The 19812-nt window shown below is 51.2% G+C and overlaps 6 protein-coding genes across 6 annotated transcripts; 4 read left to right on the forward strand and 2 right to left on the reverse strand.

Annotated features, from left to right (window-relative positions):
- Positions 1–650: 650 nt before the first annotated feature.
- Positions 651–2246, reverse strand: FIBRA_06604 (uncharacterized protein; the record flags this gene model as incomplete). Its single annotated transcript, XM_012328318.1, has 4 exons — positions 651–1411; positions 1460–1604; positions 1659–1796; positions 1851–2246. 4 exons carry the CDS (start codon positions 2244–2246, stop codon positions 651–653), a joined length of 1440 nt encoding a protein of 479 aa, XP_012183708.1.
- A 619-nt stretch (positions 2247–2865) lies between these two features.
- FIBRA_06605 (uncharacterized protein) lies at positions 2866–5687 on the forward strand (the record flags this gene model as incomplete). The annotated part of the gene is made up of 8 exons (XM_012328319.1): positions 2866–3145; positions 3213–3343; positions 3397–4566; positions 4619–4782; positions 4844–4880; positions 4930–5048; positions 5105–5243; positions 5298–5687. 8 exons carry the CDS (start codon positions 2866–2868, stop codon positions 5685–5687), a joined length of 2430 nt encoding a protein of 809 aa, XP_012183709.1.
- A 1718-nt stretch (positions 5688–7405) lies between these two features.
- Positions 7406–8700, forward strand: FIBRA_06606 (uncharacterized protein; the record flags this gene model as incomplete). The annotated part of the gene is made up of 4 exons (XM_012328320.1): positions 7406–7482; positions 7534–7822; positions 7874–8379; positions 8430–8700. 4 exons carry the CDS (start codon positions 7406–7408, stop codon positions 8698–8700), a joined length of 1143 nt encoding a protein of 380 aa, XP_012183710.1.
- Positions 8701–9106: 406 nt separating this feature from the next.
- On the forward strand, positions 9107–10820 carry FIBRA_06607 (uncharacterized protein; the record flags this gene model as incomplete). Its single annotated transcript, XM_012328321.1, has 8 exons — positions 9107–9141; positions 9198–9357; positions 9412–9712; positions 9790–9967; positions 10019–10115; positions 10164–10295; positions 10350–10454; positions 10509–10820. 8 exons carry the CDS (start codon positions 9107–9109, stop codon positions 10818–10820), a joined length of 1320 nt encoding a protein of 439 aa, XP_012183711.1.
- A 3675-nt stretch (positions 10821–14495) lies between these two features.
- FIBRA_06608 (uncharacterized protein) lies at positions 14496–15768 on the reverse strand (the record flags this gene model as incomplete). Its single annotated transcript, XM_012328322.1, has 3 exons — positions 14496–15230; positions 15285–15442; positions 15501–15768. 3 exons carry the CDS (start codon positions 15766–15768, stop codon positions 14496–14498), a joined length of 1161 nt encoding a protein of 386 aa, XP_012183712.1.
- A 3216-nt stretch (positions 15769–18984) lies between these two features.
- On the forward strand, positions 18985–19403 carry FIBRA_06609 (uncharacterized protein; the record flags this gene model as incomplete). Its single annotated transcript, XM_012328323.1, has 3 exons — positions 18985–19083; positions 19161–19259; positions 19323–19403. 3 exons carry the CDS (start codon positions 18985–18987, stop codon positions 19401–19403), a joined length of 279 nt encoding a protein of 92 aa, XP_012183713.1.
- Positions 19404–19812: the final 409 nt, after the last annotated feature.

Consider the following 19812-nt stretch of genomic DNA (forward strand, 5'->3'; position numbering starts at 1 on the left):
ATCTCGGAGAGCGGTACCGCCGTCACAAGTGCTACGACTTCCAAAGGTCGTGATCAGCAGGTAGGGCAGGAGGTGTCGCGCAGTGGTACGATCGCAGACAACGGGAAGAATGGGAACGGGAAGGGCAAGTCGCGGAAGAGCAACACGCCGTTCCAGCGCGTAAAGGCAGACGCAGTACTTGTAGATGAGCGGCTGAAAGACAATGCATTTGAAGCGAGGGTATGCAATGGTAGTTTTACGTATGATGCGCAGCCACTGAACATTTATTCGCATCCATCGCGTGGTTTCCAGGGTGCTGGTCCAAATGATTATGGCGAACGCGCTGCTCGCGATCTCATTATTACTCGCGGTGCGGGCTTCCGAAAAGAGAAAAACAAAAAGAAACGAGGTAGCTATCGTGGAGGGGAGATCACGGTAAGTACTTTCGTTAGTCGTTAACAATGTTGTCATCGAATGTCTTTGTAGATGCAAAGTTATAGCATCAAGTTTTGAATCATCGGTTCCATCTAGCTCTTACGGCTTATTGACTTTACTCCACGACCGTTATGTACGTCCCTCTGAGAGTGGATGACATAACTATTAGACTAGATAGGTCTTAATCGTGTCAAACTGACGTTGCTCTAGCGATTCGGTTTGAGTGAATTAGTTGATTATATTGCGCCTAATGTACGGATGAACTCTATCTCTACCCACGATGAATCATCTCTCGCATTCTCCTCAATGGGTCTTTGCCATTTCAGTGTGTCCCATCGGTAATCTGCTAGCACTTCATCCGGCACTCCCTTTTGCCGCATGATAACTTGTGGACAGTACCATGATGTGGCGGGTTGGATGATGACCCTTGAGTCCGCTGAGTGTTCTGAGGATGTTAGACACGTAAGTACGTCCAAGGGCATCTTCGCTACATCGAAGCGCAGTATGAACCTGGCGTCATAGAGTATGACTGCCGGGCCAGCCTTTTGGGGCCGTCTTACTAACAGATCGCTGATGTCTCGCACTAGGGTGTCCTCCTTCCCAATGTGCTGTAATTTTTCCCTGGAGAGGGGCGTGGCTCGCTGGATATACCACGCAAAAGATTCCCCATGGTTCAAGGTATGTTTCCTCTTGAAGTCCCCCGCAGCGTTGACAACCCCAGGGACCCATAGGACATTAGACCCTGCAGAGAACGTCCGTCGTGTTTCAGGTGTGCGAAGAGAGCCCCAGATGTCTCCCACAATGTGTAAAAGACTCTTTCGATGCCCTTTCGCTTCTGCTTGCACGCTACCCCACAGCCGAGGTGAGACGTAGCGCAGAATTCGGCGAACCATCGCTATACATAAATCGCGCTGCGCAATGTGCGACAGCCAGCGTGAATGAAGAATGATTGTGGAGGGAGGGGAAGAGATGCAGCAGTATGCAAGCGCGTTCGTCACTTTGGGCATGGTTGGATTTTGAAATTTATACCATGTTAGTGACTCACCTTGGCTTTCTACAACCTCCACGCGTTCTCGCACACGCTGAACAGCAATTTGGAGATCACGATCTCCCTCGACTTCGACCACGCTGCGAAGTTGTTGAATGGCCGTTTTGACTGGCTCAGGCAATTTAGGCTCTTCTTCAACTGGCTATCTTCCGTTTTAGATGCGCCTCAGAATAAGACACAATCAGTAACAGCTCACCTCCTCACCTTGTAGACGTTTATCCTCGCGGGCAATATAGTCACGAATGGCATTACGCGTTGTAAGAGATGGTTGGAAGTTTGTCGGATCGTTGACATATTCTAATTCATGCTTTTCACAGGTGGCAAGGATCCTGTCCTAGTGATCCAATTGAACCTATGTTGACTTCCACTTTTAAAATCAGTTTCATACCTTGGAAACAGTCAAAAGAGGTCGCACAATCCATCTGGACATCCCCAGGGGGCCAAATGTACCTAGGGCTTTGTTATCCCCGAATGGCCGGGATTCGCCCATTCCCCATCTGCGCACAGGACGCATGCCGCTGACGCCAAGATCGCTGCTACCCATTGACAAACGCATAATGGCAGTTTCGACTTGATCGTCAGCGTGATGTCCGAAGGCGACCATCTTCGCTCCTGATCTAACCAGTTGATAGAATAGGGCATGATATCGTGCATCGCGAGCAACTTTCTCCATGGGCTGCCCTTTAGTTGGGCGGTCAGGGTACGGGTATTTGCCCCAGCGTATATCAGTGTTAATGTGCGGAATATTTAGTTTAGACGCTGTACGTGCAGCGGCCACGGCCATGTCATCAGAGGATGCTTGTAAGGCATGATTGACATGAACTGACACCAGCTGAATGGGCAGGCGCGAGGATATGTCCCTTCCTTTGAATAAAGATGCTAGCAGAAACAGCAGACACGTGGAGTCTGGTCCACCGGAGTTCGCTACGGCTGCAGGAACAGTCAGTGTAGGACGCAGCAACAAAAAGCAAGATATACTACCCAGGGGCCTTCGCCAGCCATCGGGGGGCATACATCGCTGGAAGAGCTGCAGAAATTCTCCCTTGGAGATCGCAGAAATTGACATTATACCATAGGATTGTCGCAGGGGAGATATACTGCTTGCTCGTAACAGAATTTATCGCTGGTTAGCATTTCTCAACGGCCATGTGAAAACTGCACTCACTTCTTCCCTTATAACCCTAACAGCTGCGGCCTTTGGCAGATAGTGGCAATGTGAAAGGAAATCCTCAGCCTGCTCTGCCAGTGCGCAGGTTGTGGATTGCCAGAATGGTAGGTCTCCGGGAGACCCACGAGGTGGAGACCAGTCCCGTTTTGGAATACGGCGACGCGGTGTTTCCACTGCCTGCTCTGATCTTGTTCTTCTCTTCCTTCTCCACGCCGCCTCCTGCCTGTTCAGAACCATGTCGACTCACCCTGGAAACCCAATCTCACCTCCTCCAGCTCCAGCGTCGGCTGCTAGCTCTGGTGGCGGAGTTCGTCGCCACCATACAATCTCTGCCTCATCTCGCTCTGCTCGGCCGACTTCGAAAATCGGTATATCTGAATTGGAAGACCCGCAAACGGAACAGATATGGGCCGAAGATGAACGCGTCGACGAGGATTGGGTCGGAGGCATCGGTGCTGTTGGCGAAAAATCGTCCCTACATAGACAGGCCTCCCTCCCGACGCGATACCATCGGGGTGAGGCGCTGTTGCTACCTGACTGACCCGCAGTCAAGCTGACTTTTCTTTCATGAACAATCAATAGTCGGTGGCCAGCGACGACAGCCAGGTTCCCATACACCACGAACTCTGAACAGTTTGTCAGCGATTGCCGGACATGATGGTGAAGAAGAAGAATGGGAAAGAGAGATGCGAGATCTCCGAGACGAAGAGGAGGTCTGTCCATTTAGCTAATCTTCCAATCAAATACTGAACGACATCAACAATAGCGCGGTGTGACTGTTTCAGACCATGGACATGTCGTAGATTCCTCCTCCTCCGCGGCTTCTCCTCTTTCTCCGCATTTTGGAGGGCTCTCTGGTGGACCATCACCGCCTCCCGGGGGATCTTCAGGTGTGCGCAGACATCAAAGTCTTAACTATCCAACAGCTGCGGCCGGTGTGCGCCAAATGAACTCCGGCCTTAAACGTGCTGGTACGATCCAAGCAGGTCCCGCCAAAGGCCAGGCTGCCAGAGGCAACCCGTACTCGGGTGCTCAAAGTCCCAGTCCTACTAACGCAGAAGAAGAATACGATAACGACAGTACTCATGCAGAGGAAGATTCATATTTTTCTGGCGCTGGCCAGAGTCAGGGTCAATATCCCACTAGTCCAATGGGCAGATCATCTCCCTGGGGAGCTTCGGGCACTGACTGGCGCAACCAGATTAGTGGAAATGGGGGCTCGCAGTTTGGAGGTAATGGTAACAGTGTCGGCATCGATGATGTGTCGCGTGCCCTATCTGCCCTCGAGATTAACCAGCAATATGGTGCTGGAAATTATCAACAAGGGCAATCCGCCCATCCTCCTCGCTTCAATCCCAATCATCCCCCTCCTATGCAAGCACCCGGCTTGCGTAGCGGATCTGGTGGGAGCGGGGGTTCTTCTCGGAAGCTTCAACTCGTGACCGACTTGGATGCGCGTAACAACGGACAGAGCTCGGTGCAAAGCGCATCCGCGTACGTGCCTCCCATTGGTCATCCCATGTCACCAGTTTCCCAGACTACCCAATCGCGCGGCGTGGATCGTGAAGAACAGCAGCAACAACCCGGCCGCGAGCGTGCATTCACCGCTTCCGGTACATCAACATGGGACCAGAAGGAGCGCATCCTTGGCGGAAGAACGTCCAACCCGAGTCTCCATCATCTCTACCAGAGCAAGAACGGAAATGGCCCAGATATTCCTAGTGTTCCTCCGATTCCTGCTCAGTATCTCAATCAAAGCCAAGCTCAAGCACCGAGGATGGGCGTTGCTTCCGGCAATATGGGCTCTCAATCACACAATAGGGCGCAGTCTCAAGGTGGATCCTTGGATGGCGTCGTTAATTCTCCTATTGATGTCCCCACACTCATCGCGACTAAGGGCTACAACCCTGTAGACTTCGACACCAGACCACTCTTTGTAAGCCGACATTACTGTTATTATATCTTTTCGGCTAAGCATTCTGTTGAAGGCGCGGTATTTTGTCATCAAGTCTTACACTGAAGATGATGTCCATAAGTCATTGAAGTACGAGATCTGGAGCTCTACCGATCCCGGAAACAAACGCCTTGATAAAGCTTTCAAGGAGACCGCTGGCCGCGGGCCAATTTACCTATTTTTCAGTGTCAATGCTAGGTCAGTACTTGCAAATACACATCCAAGCGTTCCTTCATTGATTTTTGGCGCGTGTCGCTAGTGGTCATTTCTGCGGGATGGCTGAAATGTTAACACCGGTTCGTTCCGTGTAATCCAGCGTGTGTTTATGCTGATCCTCGCGTATAGGTCGACTACACGCGCAGCAGTACAGTGTGGGCATCGGACAAGTGGAAAGGGGTATTCAAGGTTCGATGGATCTTTGTTCGCGACATCCCCAACGCCAACTTGAGGCACATCAGGCTGAAGTATGTCGACGTCTTGCCTTTAGAAACTCTGAGCTAATGTGAGGATCTGTCGTCAGCAATACGCAAGAACGCAAACCAGTCACCAACTCTCGTGACACTCAGGAATTGCTTCCGGATGCTGGACAGGAGATGCTGCGTATCTTCCATACTCATCCCGCGCGAACCTCGCTCTTGCAAGATTTCGCTTTCTACGAGGTGTGTATCCCATAAGATTGCATGAAATGTTCTGACCCAATCATCGCTCCTCAGCTACAAGCTATGCAAAAAGTACAAGCTGTCCAAGCGCAGGTACAAGTACAAGGTCTCCAGCAAGGCCCCTCTTCACCTACTCAATCACCCATGATGTCGCCTGGCCAATCACAAATCTCCCTTGCTGGGTCGTCCGGACAGCATCCATTCGCGATGTCCAATCCTACCGCGCTTGCATACGCTGCTCAACACATGGGCATGCAGCAGATGAACATGAACATGATGGGAATGAATCCGTTGATGCAAATGCAAATGAACATGGGAGGCATGGGTACCCCGTACGCGAACCCGCACGCTATGCAGAGCGTGATGCGCCATCCGAGCCCAGGACCCATGTCTATCGCTGGAACGCAAAACTTCATGAGCTTAGGCGGCATGCCTGGGTTCTAATCGCCCCTTATACTTTCGGATAATGAAGATCTATCGATCATCCTGTGTGTAGAACCCAATCTATTGCGTGGCTGAATGCTGGTGTATGTTTTATCATCTATGCTCCCCCTACTTTCTATTGTTTCTATTGCTTGTATTATCGTCGTCTAGGAGCGATGCTCTCTCTTTCCTGCTTTTCTAGCCTAACGTTATCCTAACGAACCGTCACGCGGAACACGTTTTGTTTTCTTGTCGCTAGTATGCTTTACAGTCCTTCTCCAGATTCGCAATATACAAACGGGACGGTTAGCAATGGACATGGATAGTAACGATTGTTCACATGTATTTGTCCTGCAATCTCCCGTACTAACATATGCATGTGTCGCAGCGCGGTGTAGTCGGTTTCCCTCCGTTTGAAGAGATTATTAGATATTCTCGATTGCCTTCATAATGTATTTTGTCTTCTGTTTGCTCTCTGCCACGCATTCCAGGACGCAGCACACGCGCTATGCATAATCATCCATCGAGAGGTCACATTGCACATGACCAGTTTGATTATTGACAATAAAAACACCTTGGTAGGTGGTTATAATGATACATGCTTAAAATGACATTGACCAATGAACTAGCTTACAATGAATAGACATATTGGTGGCTACTCGGACATGGGGATATCTTCTGTTTCACTGGAAACAATTTCGTCTTCTGGCTCTAGCCAACAGCTGATGACACCTTCAGTCACAGGAGCGTCATCGTCGAAAGCCCATTCGTTCTTCTTGACCCAGTGCCAGCTGTCTTCCCACCATGTCCACACAGGCTTCATTTTCTTCACGGCACTCACCATGGCTTTCTCCTGACGGGCATACCGCTCCAAAATACGCGAGAAGCAACTCGTAGATTGGCCGCTCGTCAGGATAGTCCGCCTCAACAGCCTTCATATCTTTGTCTTCAATTAGTTCCTCGTTCTTGAAGGTATACGATGAATCTGGGTCCTAATTGTAATAAAGCAACGCGCCTGTTGGGCCCTCACTACGGTCCTAAATCACGACGAGTCCCATTGGCCGACCAGGGGTCGGGAGCATCCGACTAACATTGCCAATAATAAGACCTGCTTTGCTCTGTCCTATTCCGCGAGTATGAATTTTTGGCTCTCCGCCCACCAAATTCGGTAACTACACGTGATTCATTCCTCCGATCGAGGTCTGGTAACGAGACTAGTCTTCCACTGTCAGTATCTGCACTCGTTCTCGATATCTCGACTGGACGAACGCGGTACCAGCTGAATGAGCGGGTCGAATTTGTACCAATTGGGGGGGTTTCAAGCATCCTTCAGGTGCGCCACTAATGAAGCTTCCGAGGAATATATATCCGTGAACCCTCGACCGACCATTCCTTGTGCAGAGACATTCCAGAAGGTCTCAACCAGCCTTCCCGATCGTACTCAAACCAGGAAGGCATCAAATTTGTACTAGGTAGCATTTGAGGCATGAGTTGTGATTCTCTGGACGCTAACGAGATGCTCAGGCATTCGTCCCAACGGCTCATCGTACATTCTCATACCATCTATTCGCTATGTCAAACATAGGCAACGACTTCCGAGATGTAGGGCTCAACGAGCTGAAGAATACTTATCGCTGTCCCCAATAAATTTTGCTAATGTAGCAGCACTGAAACAAAAACTGAAGAATTGGGTATCCAACAAGAAGAACAAGTCAGACCAGCCGAGAGATCGGTCAAAAATGAATACTAAGTTCACCGTCTCCGGAGACGCGCCTTCAAAACAGGGCGAGATTAGAGCGTCATTTGAACATCAACGGTACGTAGAGCCAGAAACATTCTGGAAGACTTTTTACTTAGTTTCACCAAGATTACTGTGTGCTCTCTTTCGCGAAGAATTCTCCATAGACGACCTCGAGGAGCTAAATCTCTCACATTGCTTCTGGGTTCGCAATACCCGTATTCTTTCCGTTACGTATAATACATGGGCGGCTGATGATCGTCCACTGACGGAGCGCGAGAATGACCCCAAAATCCTGGACCTTGGATGGTCTGAATTTCTTCATCCATCACAGTCGCGTGAGTTTGAGGTGTCGATGACACGTCATTTCATCATCAGTGAGAATCGTTTATTCAACAACCCAGGACTCAAATGCCTTGTAAGTTCATACTCCTACGTACAGCAGCTTTTGTAGTAATCATTCAATCAGAATTTCAAGTATGGGACAAGTGAGACAGTTGAGAGGTCATCCCTAAAGGCTTACTTGGAGAAGCTGTTTGCCATTCCACGAAGTGGTACATTTGAGCCTACTGTGCTCCTCGTTCACGACACGAATCGGACACTGAAGTTGCTGCAAGCACTTGGGATAAACACTTCCATGTGGGGGCACGGGGTTGCCGAGCTGCTCTATGAGAAGAGGGCACATTCCTCGGAGCATGATTCGCGCGACCAGCGTGATAGAGACTATGATCCATTGCGACGTTCTGCGCGATCGCGGTCACCGCGTAGGAGCACGAGCGAACGACGATATCATCGGCCACGCTCGCCACCCCCGCCTACAAAATCCATATACGTAGTGGACGTTCGTGAATTATTTTTCGCGCTCAAAATGACCTCGTCTCTGCATGATTCTTTGCGCGCCAATGCCCAAGTTCTCGGTGTACAGGAAACCGGTGGCATAATAGAGAAGGGATGGTGTGCTGGTAACGAAAGCAGGTGCGGCGACCTTCTGCCTGAATGATTTTTAACTTAACGCACCGCTGCAGGTTGCTCGGCCAGATGTGGTTTTCAATGGCACGCGGGCCAAATATAGATGATCAACGCGAACTTAGATGGTCATCTACGCTCGCTGCGTCCGTAAGCGTAGTTGGTGCCGCTCAGAGTGCCCAAGATGATACCTATGGTGGTAGTGACGAGGAGGTTGATCCAAATGACATGCTAGTGCAAGCTCCACCGGTTGCAACACTCTCGAAAAGCGGGCAGGCGCTGATGGATCCCGGTGGCTGGGACGACGAGTACGACGACGACGACTACTGAATAGCTGGCGGAAGAATCACAGGGATGGTGATCTGGAACGATGTGGATTTATGAACGATGCCACTGCTTTTTGTCGTTGTACTGATTTGTTTGTGTACTATGCTGCAATGTTCTACATATGCTTTGTTGTTTCTAGAAGGCTTTTCTTGTATCTTAGCTCAGGTTTTTACCACAACTGTATGCCTTAAATAGGACAATTGAACGAGTAGGTTTAGGTTGAACACCAACTTAACTCGACACTGTTGTGGCGGATTGCAAACACGTGAGCTCTGAACCTCGCGGACGCGGCTGAGACCATTGCCAACATCTCCAAGCTTCAAGATTCAAATTTGGTCGCATCTGGCCTGCGACGCCGAAGGCTACTGCAGAATTGTTCAACTAGTGCGATTTCACGGGTGGGATCATCATGTCGCTGCTCTCTGTGCGGCAGAAGGAAGAACTGTAGGCCGCAAGATCCTCCAGAGCAATGGAGACTATTGCTCAATTTATTCATGCAGCCATAAAGCTATCCTGGAGTACTTGCATTCGAATAACTTTACAGATGCCTTCAATGCTCTCAAATCCGACGCCGATATTGACTATAACCCTGACCCAAAGGCCAAGTATGCGGGGCTACTGGAGAAGAAGTGGACGAGTGTGATACGCTTGCAGAAGAAGGTGCGCTTTGTGTTTGCTATCAGTAACTGCTAAGATAACGGCTGTGGTTATAAGATAATGGACTTGGAAAACCGAAACGCTGCGTTGCAAGAAGAACTCTCTCTTTCCCCAGCAAAACGAGCGCAGATGCAGACAGACTGGGTACCAAGAGCGCCCGCAGCATACGTCTTGACTGGGCATCGCGGACAGGTTTTGAGGGTAGCCTTCCACCCGACATTCAATCTGATTGCATCCGCCAGCGAGGATGCGACTGTGAAAATCTGGGACTGGGAGACTGGTGAATTTGAACGCACCCTCAAAGGTCATACGAGGGCTGTCAATGATGTTGACTTCGATAGTAAGGGTAACTTGCTAGGTAAGTTACGGCTAAACCTGTCTCATCATATGCGAGACCTGACGAGCGATCCGGTTTTTACATCGAATCCAATGTAGTGACATGTTCTTCCGATTTGTTCATTAAGATTTGGGATACGCAGAACGAATGGCGGAATACAAAGACTTTTCCCGGACACGAACATACTGTATCCTCTGTCCGTTTTATGCCTGGAGACCAGCAAATTGTTAGCGCAAGTCGCGATCGGACGATCAGAATATTCGATATTGCGTCTACGTTCGTGACGAGCTACTTCAGGTTCCCATTGCCTGACGATTCGTGATGTAGGCATCTCGTCCGAACAATTTTGGGACATGCGGACTGGGTCCGCTGCGTCGAACCGTCTTTTGACGGACGGCTAATTGCTAGTTGCTCGAATGATCAGGTGAAATTCATGACCCTATTTCTCAGCTTCAAGTTGATGTTTGTTTAGACGGCCCGAATCAGTGATCCATTATCAGGCGAAACTAAAATGGAGCTTCGCGGCCATGATCATACAGTCGAAGTGATCGCCTTCGCGCCCGTCTCCGCATACGCTGCTATACGCGAATTGGGCGGTCTACCGGTAAGCAACACTCAGACATCCGACAGGAATTATGGCCAAGCTTGGTTGAAATAGAATACAGACCGAGTCAAACGTCCCGGGGCATATATCGCCACTGGTTCCCGAGACAAGACCATCAAGATATGGGACGTACAAAGCGGACAGATGATCCGAAGCCTGGTTCGTCGAAAATACATGATGTTACACTATGGATATTAAACTAGCGGTACTCAGGCTGGACACGATAATTGGGTGCGGGCACTCGTCTTCCATCCAACAGGCAAATTTCTCCTCTCCGCGTCAGACGATTACACCATACGCGTATGGGAGCTCACAACGGGTCGCTGCATGAAGACTCTGCAGGCTCACGGTCACTTCGTGACATGTCTTGCATGGGGACGGCAGTCTGGCTCGCAAGGCTCCGCACATGGTGCTGCGACGACGAATAGCGTCAACGGAGACGCTCAAGCGGCTGACACAGACAAATTTGTCAATGTCGTTGCGTCTGGTAGTGTCGACCAGACGATCAAGATCTGGCTCCCGTAGCGTGGGGTACAGCAGCAATTTCTCGTCGCAGGCTACCGAGTAATCTTTGTTCTCTATGGGCAGTCACTGAATATTAGACTGAAGGTAATGGGAGGTGTTCCTGGTGCATATCTCGTTCTGGTGAGTTTTCTTGTTCACTTCCACGCTGGGTGCTGATCCCTTTATCCTTGTTCAGCCTCTCATCTCTGTATACTTGTTACTTAACTCCCCTTACCTAATGCCTCGTCATGGATTTCTAGTCGCATACAACACACTCCTTGCTACCTCGTCGCCTATAACCCTCTTTCACTCCACTTATGCACACATACCCACTGGCAGTACGATGAATATATGTCTATTATTGTATAGTCACAAATTGTGAACCTGCTTTCCAAGTCGACTTCGAGGTGGCTGGCAACATTGCTGAAGAGCCTGAGCAATGTAACATCTATAGATCTGCAGAGTGATCCGTTGCTGTCCTGCCCATCTTCATTACCGACCGCTCAGCAATACTTGTTGTCAGAGCGGACTAGATACCTCGTTCAGCTGCGAGCATGTTTCTCAAGGCATTTTGTGATTACCTCATTAATATTGTGGGCGACCACAATAGGAAGTGCTTTAGGAGTCCGTGCGGCGGCGCAAGCTTAGCAAGCAGGTCATAAACTCGAACTTCTGCAGTGATTACCGGCCGAAAAAAACAAGAACCTTTATGCACAATGCTATAACATCCTTTCTCTGTAAGCATAATCGTACCCTCTGCATACTGTAATTACTCTTACAGCATAACCAGCCCTTCGTGTTATCAGCAAGCGAGCCGTTGTCATGTCGCACAGCAGCCTAAGTGTCAGTACAAGTCCATTCGAGAGATATCCGCATATTAGACTCACACAAATATGTAGCCAATGTGATAAAGCTCGCCTTCTAATATTTTGCAGCTGCATTCTGATAGCATCCTTGTCAGGGCTTTGCCATACGGGAACGTGAAAGGCAATACCGTCCTGGTCCACTCAAACTAGACGATGTGTGTCTCTATGAATTAGGTGCTGTCGCTGCTCATCCTCCTCCTGCTAGGAACTGGTGTGAATGGGCATTGGCTGGTCCTTCTCGTACGCACTCCGACCGTATCACGACTTACAGTGCGTTCAAGGACCCTCAACCTGCAATGAAAGTTTGAAGAGCGTTTCAAGGAATTTGAGCGCGTGGGTATAGATAATGGTCGTAAGTTATTACGCAAACGCTTACACTGCCCAATGATTCTTGTGACAGGTCCTGGAAGGATAGCTCTAGCCACGAAGCACGTTTTCAACCGACACGCAGCGCGGAACGACGATGGCTCACCGAGCTGTCATGGTATCACTTCGTCTGCCAATGTTTAACGACTCTCACAACTTCTACCATCTTCCGGAGTTTGTGCTGTCCTTTTCCCTTCAAATTGGCTGTCTCCTTCCTTGAAAAGCGCGGACCAGTCAAGTACGAAGATGCACGGTTTCACTTCTTAGCATTGTCCTCGTGCTAGAACTCCCTCATTTGCGCGATATCGGTCGCCGCGACGTCAACCCTGGAAACATCTTCCCGGGTGCAGACGGACATCTGTTGCTTGGTGGCTTTAGCGCTGCGACATTCACCAGCTATGACTATGAGTGGTCGAACACTGGCGCCGGAAGTGATAGTCTACCACCAGTGCCAGACGCATCTTGATTCTTAGAGCACGCCCTTTCAGAGAGCGGGCAGCAGCGGCGATACTCTGTCAATTAGTTACCCCGAGACTGGTGAAATACTTGTCTGAGCTTCCCTCCATCGCCGCTCATTTGCTACTTCCATGGCAACCTCTTGAAAGTGAAGATGCGGACATTGGGCACGCTTCACGACGAGATGATGCGTTGCGATATCAGATGACCATTCCAGCCTCGCATAGATGCTGATCTGCGGGGTCTTATCAGCAAAATGCTTATCCCCCGTCCCGCGGGCTGCGGAGCGGTACGGTGCGCACGTCGTCAAGGACGACGTCAGAAGCGTTGACAAGAACGATGAAGCCATTCATGTACCGGAAGGTGCGATGGAAACGTATAGAGCCAAGGAGCTCGGAACGTGTAAATGCAGGCCTTCGTGACAATTGAGCGGCATCGAACGAATGCTCACTCCGGCCATTTCTTCAGGCTCCGTTCGTTTCTAGGCCCCACCCCAATCTGTCGGAGTAATGGCACATGTTTGGCGATCCCAAACAGACCGACGTTCCGGGCCTCGTCGTAGCTCTTGTGCCCATCGAGCGCAGATGGGACCCCCGATTTTGCAGAAGGTGCGCTTGACTGGATTTGTTTGGCGGGTCGCGAGTTCTTCAGACATCTTGTCTATATTCTGAGTGGTGACTTCCGCAGGCAGTGCTTGCCCTCGGATGTGGACCATCATCTCAGTGTGCCGGTCGCGATCGGCCTCCTGCCCTCTAACCAATAACGGATTCAATCATCCGCACAGCGTGCATACCATTCTGATGAGAATTCCCTTCGCCCTGGCCGCTGGGTGCTTTGATGTGCTAGCAATAATGTATGACATCTGGTTGCACGCCGGTAACACGAAGCGGGCACTAGTTCGGAGGCCACACACCAATCTCGACCCATGGTTCTGATCTCTGGCGGATTCTCAATGATGCGCTGCGAGTACGCCGTAAACTCCAGATTCTATATTGGCAGGTGTGCTACAGGGATGCTGCTTGGTTCATAAAAAATCATAGTGAGGTAATAAATAATCTCACTTCATTGCACTCATGTGCGCGCGATAAATAGCCTCGTGCTCGGGCTGCACTCGATCTGCAAACTCCAGTGTACTTGGCGGTTGGAGTGCAACACGTATCCGATAGGTCTAGGGAGGACGCATTAAATACCAGGCTGCCGCTACTCAATATCCGAGACTAGCGCGTTCGATTGAGTTCCGCTTGCCGAGTTGTGATCGACGAAGAGTCGAGGGCGATCGTGAGCCTCTCGATATCGTCGGGTGATGAGGAACCTCGAGCAAATACACAGGAACGCGGGTTTCGACGACGAGACACGGACAGCGACGCAAGACACAGCCATACCACAATAATAGTACAATTGTTTCTTGTTAAACGAGCGACAGGCCACAGAGGCGGACCTGCTGGACTTCTTCGGCTGCTCTGCTGCAATACATCCACAACATACTTACGTACGAGGCTATATACTACTGTACACGCACAGCTCATTAACACCGTGCGCGTAATTGTACATGTCCTGAACGGGCCGGGCCGGAACCCTGCATTACACGGGCGCGTTGAGCACCGGGATAGACCCCGGCTGCCCAATGCGTAACAGTAAGGGTAACATTAGGTAGGGAGGGCTGGAAGGAAAGGATAGGCGGAGGGCCGTGGTGTTAAATGAGGGTCTAGTTGGTCGTTGAGTGCAAGGTTCGAAGGTGTACAAAGCGATTACAGCACAAGAAGGAAGGTCCTGATTGAAAAACATGAGCGCTGGCTTCCACGGCGCAGCTACAAGTCACTCACGAAGGAGGTCGGCGTGTCCTGCGGATACAACTTATTAAAATAAGATTAGGTGCCAGGGCGCATCAATGAAATCGAAGGCGAATGCGGGACGAAGACGAATATTCCAATCTGTAAGTTCGTGACGCTAAGACCAGAATCTTGAACAGGAAAGTGTCATGGTGTCATGGCGGCCTTGAACTCAGGTGTTATCTACTGCGACCGCGCGGCACACGAATCTTCTCCTGGTGACGTGAGGAGTGCAGGCCGGGGTCAGAGCACGAATGTCCCAGACGGCGGGGCGTACGCTGACGTCCACGCGGGGGGTCTGGGGACTTGGTGAAATCCTCGTCGTCGGCCTTGTAGTATTCCTCATCGGGATCGAACACGGTCGGAGATGTCGCCGTGGACATGTTCATCGGTGGGAGCTCGAGCTCCTGGCCGAAATTGTCGTCATCGTCGTCGTCATATACATTGTCGTTATCAAGCTCGTCATTGCTGTCGGAGTCATATCCAGGAGCACTTCGTCGGCACCTCCAGCGCCCATACCAGCGTCCCAGGAAGACCTTGATCTCGGAGCCGAGACCGAGGTACTCGACGTTCCGCGCGAGGCCCTCCCAGCTTAGCGTCCCGGCGTCTAATGCATCCTCGATGAAGGAGGTGGAGCCGAAGTAGATGTAGTGCACCAACAGGCGGAACGAGGCTGGGTCTGGCACTGGGAGGCAAATCATCGGACGTGTCGGCGGAGATGGAAGCAAGTAGGGGAAGAGAGGTGTGGAGAGTGACGAGCGGCGGGAGCGGCTGTCGTTGGACACCAGGCTGGACCGCGACTGTGGGAGCGAGAGGGGCGAGCTAGGTGGGCTGTCGATCAAGTCGAAAGGAGAGGCGCCGCTGAGCAAGCCGCGCAAAAGGGCGGAGTGTGCACACAGGTAATCCATGTGCAGCTGTAGACTTGTGTGAGCCCCCGAATGCTAATGCAGAGTGGGCGTTGTACGCACCTGCATGACCATACGGGGAGCCGGGCGGAGGGCCGGATCGTCGTGCTGATGCTCAAGACTGACAAGGCTGGCGATGCTTGGCTGCGAGTAAGAGCTCGAGGTGATGTCGCTGGACAGCCCAGACGTCGTGGCGGCTGCTTTTGTGTCCAACGGAACGACTGCAAGAATTGAGACCATGGTGAGAAACAGACAGCACACATGGCGCACCTATCGTACAATCCGAGGTTTCAGGCTTGCTCCAATAGTGGGGAGCGAGGCGACGGAGCTGGTCAATGATGTACTCAAGAGGAACATCGGTAAGGGCGGGGGGCGGGAAGGGGCGGGGGACGAATGCGAAGCCGTTCATTGTCCGTCGGGGCGCTCGTTTGTCAAGAAACCCAAAGGCTGGGGACGACCGGACAGCGATCCGGGAGGACGGGGACGAGAGGGCAAGATGGCCCTTGCTTTTAGCATGGGATGGAAGGTTATTGTCTACCGGAGACATATGCCAATTGTTTTTAGGACACACTCGTGCGTACGGGGTGGGCGCTGCCTCTGGCGCTGGACACTAGATATGGCAGCCTCGTTCCAGCGGCGAGGCAGGCTAAAGACAATTGTCAGAGCAAGTGCGGTGTGCGAGAGAGAGAGAGGGCGAAACGCGGTCAGATGACAAGGGCGATGAAAGAGTGCAGTGCAGTGACAATAAGCGGGTCGGAATATATATGCGGATTAATCGAGGACTTGTGCTCGACGGTTGCCGTCTGTTGAGAGCAACAGGGGACAGCGCGACGAGGGTTGGCGAAGAGAGCGGTGGCTGCGCGGCTAAGCGAGAGAGGCGCTGGCGGAAAGGGGCAGGTCTCTATCGCGGTCGCCATCGTCCGGACGCGTTGCCGACGCTCTTATTGTTCTCCTCTTCGCTGTCTGAGATCCTCATGGCCCCCGCGTGCTCTCGCCGCTCTCACAGATCGCATCCCAGATCCTCTCATCAACTGATCTCCTCCGCTTTACGTCTCACTCGCCTCACAATAACCTCACGCTCCCCAGTCCAGAACCGCCGATCCAGCTACCGCTGAGCGCGTTCTTCATATGTGTATCGCTTCATTTCATTCTGCCCTCGACCGTCCGATCATGGAGCACCATCGTACTCATTTCTCCGGGGAATGCAGCATCCTGTGCAGATTTAGCGTCAGCCCCGGAGCTTCGCATGACGGGCCATGGTCACCTACCGCAGCGACTAATGCCTCCGCTAAACCTATTCTCGACAGGACAAGACACCCATCGTCACACGAGATGATCTCCCCCTTCCGGCAAGAGCAGTGCATACGGGTACCCACAAGCTGGGGAAGCCGATAAGATGTCGATGGCAGTACGAGCACAAACCTTCTTGGACCAAACCTAATATCTTCGACTCAGCTTGAGCGCGCATTCTCGTGTTCGCGGCCAGCAATGTCAGGTTGCTACAAGATTGCGGTGGTTCTGGCACGTATATGAGACGATATTCGCAGCAACTTATCAGAGTGCGTTCCACCTGCCCTTGGGGAGCAATCGAAGACGTCAATGTGGTTTGTTCCCATCATACTTGCCTATCTAGTTGTCGGCGAGCAACAGCAACGCAGAGGCAGAAATATCAAACAGCTCGCGGAGCCAACTGTGACAAGTCGCTAAACGGAAGGTAGTGTCCCGAATGATGGGTCGACCAGTCGGAGGTACTCAAGTGTCACCATACAATGCAAGGTCGGGATTGCCCGAGGGTAGTGGGAAACATTAGCAGAAGGCCTCGGCTGATCGTATAGATGCGAACTTTGCATACGGTCGGACCGCCAAGATGGCTGCCACAATTATCCGTGGTTGGCAGCCGGCTTCGGGGCACGAGGTCTGGAATATGCGGATTTGTCTCGGCAGTTCATTCCGAGCTTCGCGTCAAGGACAACGTAGCACCAGGGATGTCATTTTTGCTTTCAGAACGCATGCGGATGAGAGAATAATGGTGACTGAAGCAATGATAGCACACCTGCGTGAGACTGGATAGCGGAGACCGCTGATGACAGTATCACGAAGTAAATCAGTGATGTTCTGACAGGATATACATTCAGTTCATCATGCCGCCCTCGCATGCCATTCATCTTCATCTATGGTCATCATCTAGTGACATTGACTCCAGGTTCGCTATCTCTGATGGTCAAAGTTCAGGTCAGTTCAGCGCAATGTCGTAACGCGCACCATTGGAACCCCAATACCTGAGACTCTTATGCGCAAAAAACCGCTTCACAGTAGCCCAAAGAACGGCTGCAATATCCTCGCCCCAAAAACAATTTGCAATAATACCAAATATCACACATCTGGCCCACGCACAGAATCGGACAGGCAGAGACTGTCAGAGAGTCAACAAATCCTTCGGCAACTTACCCTCTACAGAGCCTCGGGCACGAAGACGACGAAATAAGGCAGGTGCCCAAGGAGCATTCCAAGACACACTTACGACATTGAACCGCACGCAGCACGGCACGGATCATTCTCTGTTCTAACTCGAAATGAACTTGATCAACGCCCACTGGGGAACACAGTTCATAATTGACAGCCACGTTGCCGCTAGCCAGAAGATGACGAGCGACCGCAGCCGCTAATCACCGGCAGGTCCACAATCGATGGTGCGGCCTGGCCGCTATGGAGAGTGCATCAGCCGCCCAGGCTGATGCACATGGGAGTGGATGGCCGCTGGAGCATTCTGCTTGATGTTTCTCCCCAACGGAATGGAGTCTGGAACGGGAAACATAAAAGTCAAATTGCAATATGATCAGGCTATTCCATGGGAGGCAGGAGAAAAATAAATGAAGTCCAGGGGAGACGTGCGTACCACTGACAGATTGAATGAACTGGTTACATGCGGTAGTTGATCATAGCCGGTTAAGAGAGGATTGGAAATGCGGGTGATATACGAGCGTCGGATAATCAACAGCATGGAGCCATCGGACAACAACAATAAAGGCAGAGAAGAAAGTTGTACCCGTCAATACTCATGTGCAGCGGTGAGCGAGGGCACAGTCGGTTCTGCCGGTGACGCTGAACCATTATCCGAACCAAGCAGCTTCGTAGATATTCCGAAGGGTGACCTGTGTGGTCAAAATCTAGCGCAGGGAAGTGTGGTCCGTGTATTAGGTTTGGAAGATTGTTGCGGTTTATCTGTGCGGTTCAAAAGTCAGCTGGCAGAAAAAATGGCGCCACACTTAGGCAAGCATTCGACGGAATGCTCTGGCTTGTGCGCATTCATCCTGTGCAAAGTGTGTGGAGTATGCAGTGGAACCCGAAGGTGATGGAGACATTATCGGAGTGACTTACTTGGATCTGGTCGCAGGCAGCGCGATAATAAGGACATGCATATATGGACTTCTGAGGTGCCAGTCTTGTAGGGATTTTAGACCATATCTTGTATCTGCAAGAGATTTCAGTATGCGTTCGTGTTTGTTAGCTGTCTGCCACCCTGAGCCGGACAAAACGATAATGGAGCTACTGGTGGTAACCAACAATCTGCAAGAAGATCTAGCAGCACCTGTACCTGTCCTCTTAAATAAGATAAATCAAAAAAGAAAATACGCATCACATAACGCGAGACTATATGCGTTGTGGCCGAGTTTGACGTGGGGTGCCAGCCCCCCCTGGATGAGATCACCGTGCATGAACAACTCTTCCGCCGACCACGACCACTCAACTAGCCAGCAGCGAAATGCCTGATACGAACCCGTACGAGGGGCACCCCGCTCTATCCGAAACCGAAGCTGAGGTCCTTTGGCAATACGCGAAGCTCTCGCAAAATATTAAAGAGGTGAGTACGCGCCACAGACGCGTCGCAGTCGCGTTTGTGCTGATCGAGTACGGGCAATGTCACCGGGGACTTGGAAGCTCGTCGCGGAGACACGACGGCTGAGCGAAGCTCCAGACAAGACGTTGTTGAGGCGACTGCGAGCGTTGGAGGTGAAGATGGGGTTGGTGTTGACACTCGTATGTACCCTTTGGTTGGCAGGAAGAAAATTGATACAATTCGGTTTTTCGTTCGTGCCACAGTTCAAAGCATCGGTGTGGGCAGTCATCAATGAGCAGCCGGCGGATGATGCCGTGGATGCTACTGTGGGCGAGACTATTTAGTAGTCGGGCTAGCTGTCTCTGCTAAAGGTCAGATAGAAATGTCTCTCGGACCGTGGATGCATATATCTCAACGCGGACTTTGGTGCACAGGAAGGTCGAAAGGCAGAAGAAATTGGTCAAGGAAGCATGTACCATGAAGGCAGAATATCATCATTTCAATATATAGACAGAACGTGTACACAATTCCGCTAGTTTACACTATGCGCATTATTACATTACTTCAAGTGCATTCCAGCCATCATTCCAGCGAGCCCAGTCGCCCCAATGGGGGTGACTTGGTTTACGTCCCAGACTACCAACTTCCCATCTACACCAGAGGTGCTCACTTTCACGACCTGCCCGGCCAAACCCTCGTACGGTCGTACACTAGTGATGGTGTTCTGGTGGACCGTAAACAGCTCAGACTCGG

The sequence above is a fragment of the Fibroporia radiculosa genome (genome assembly GCF_000313525.1).
Source record: "Fibroporia radiculosa TFFH 294 genomic supercontigs, scaffold8081, whole genome shotgun sequence".
NCBI classification, from domain to species: domain Eukaryota; kingdom Fungi; phylum Basidiomycota; class Agaricomycetes; order Polyporales; family Fibroporiaceae; genus Fibroporia; species Fibroporia radiculosa.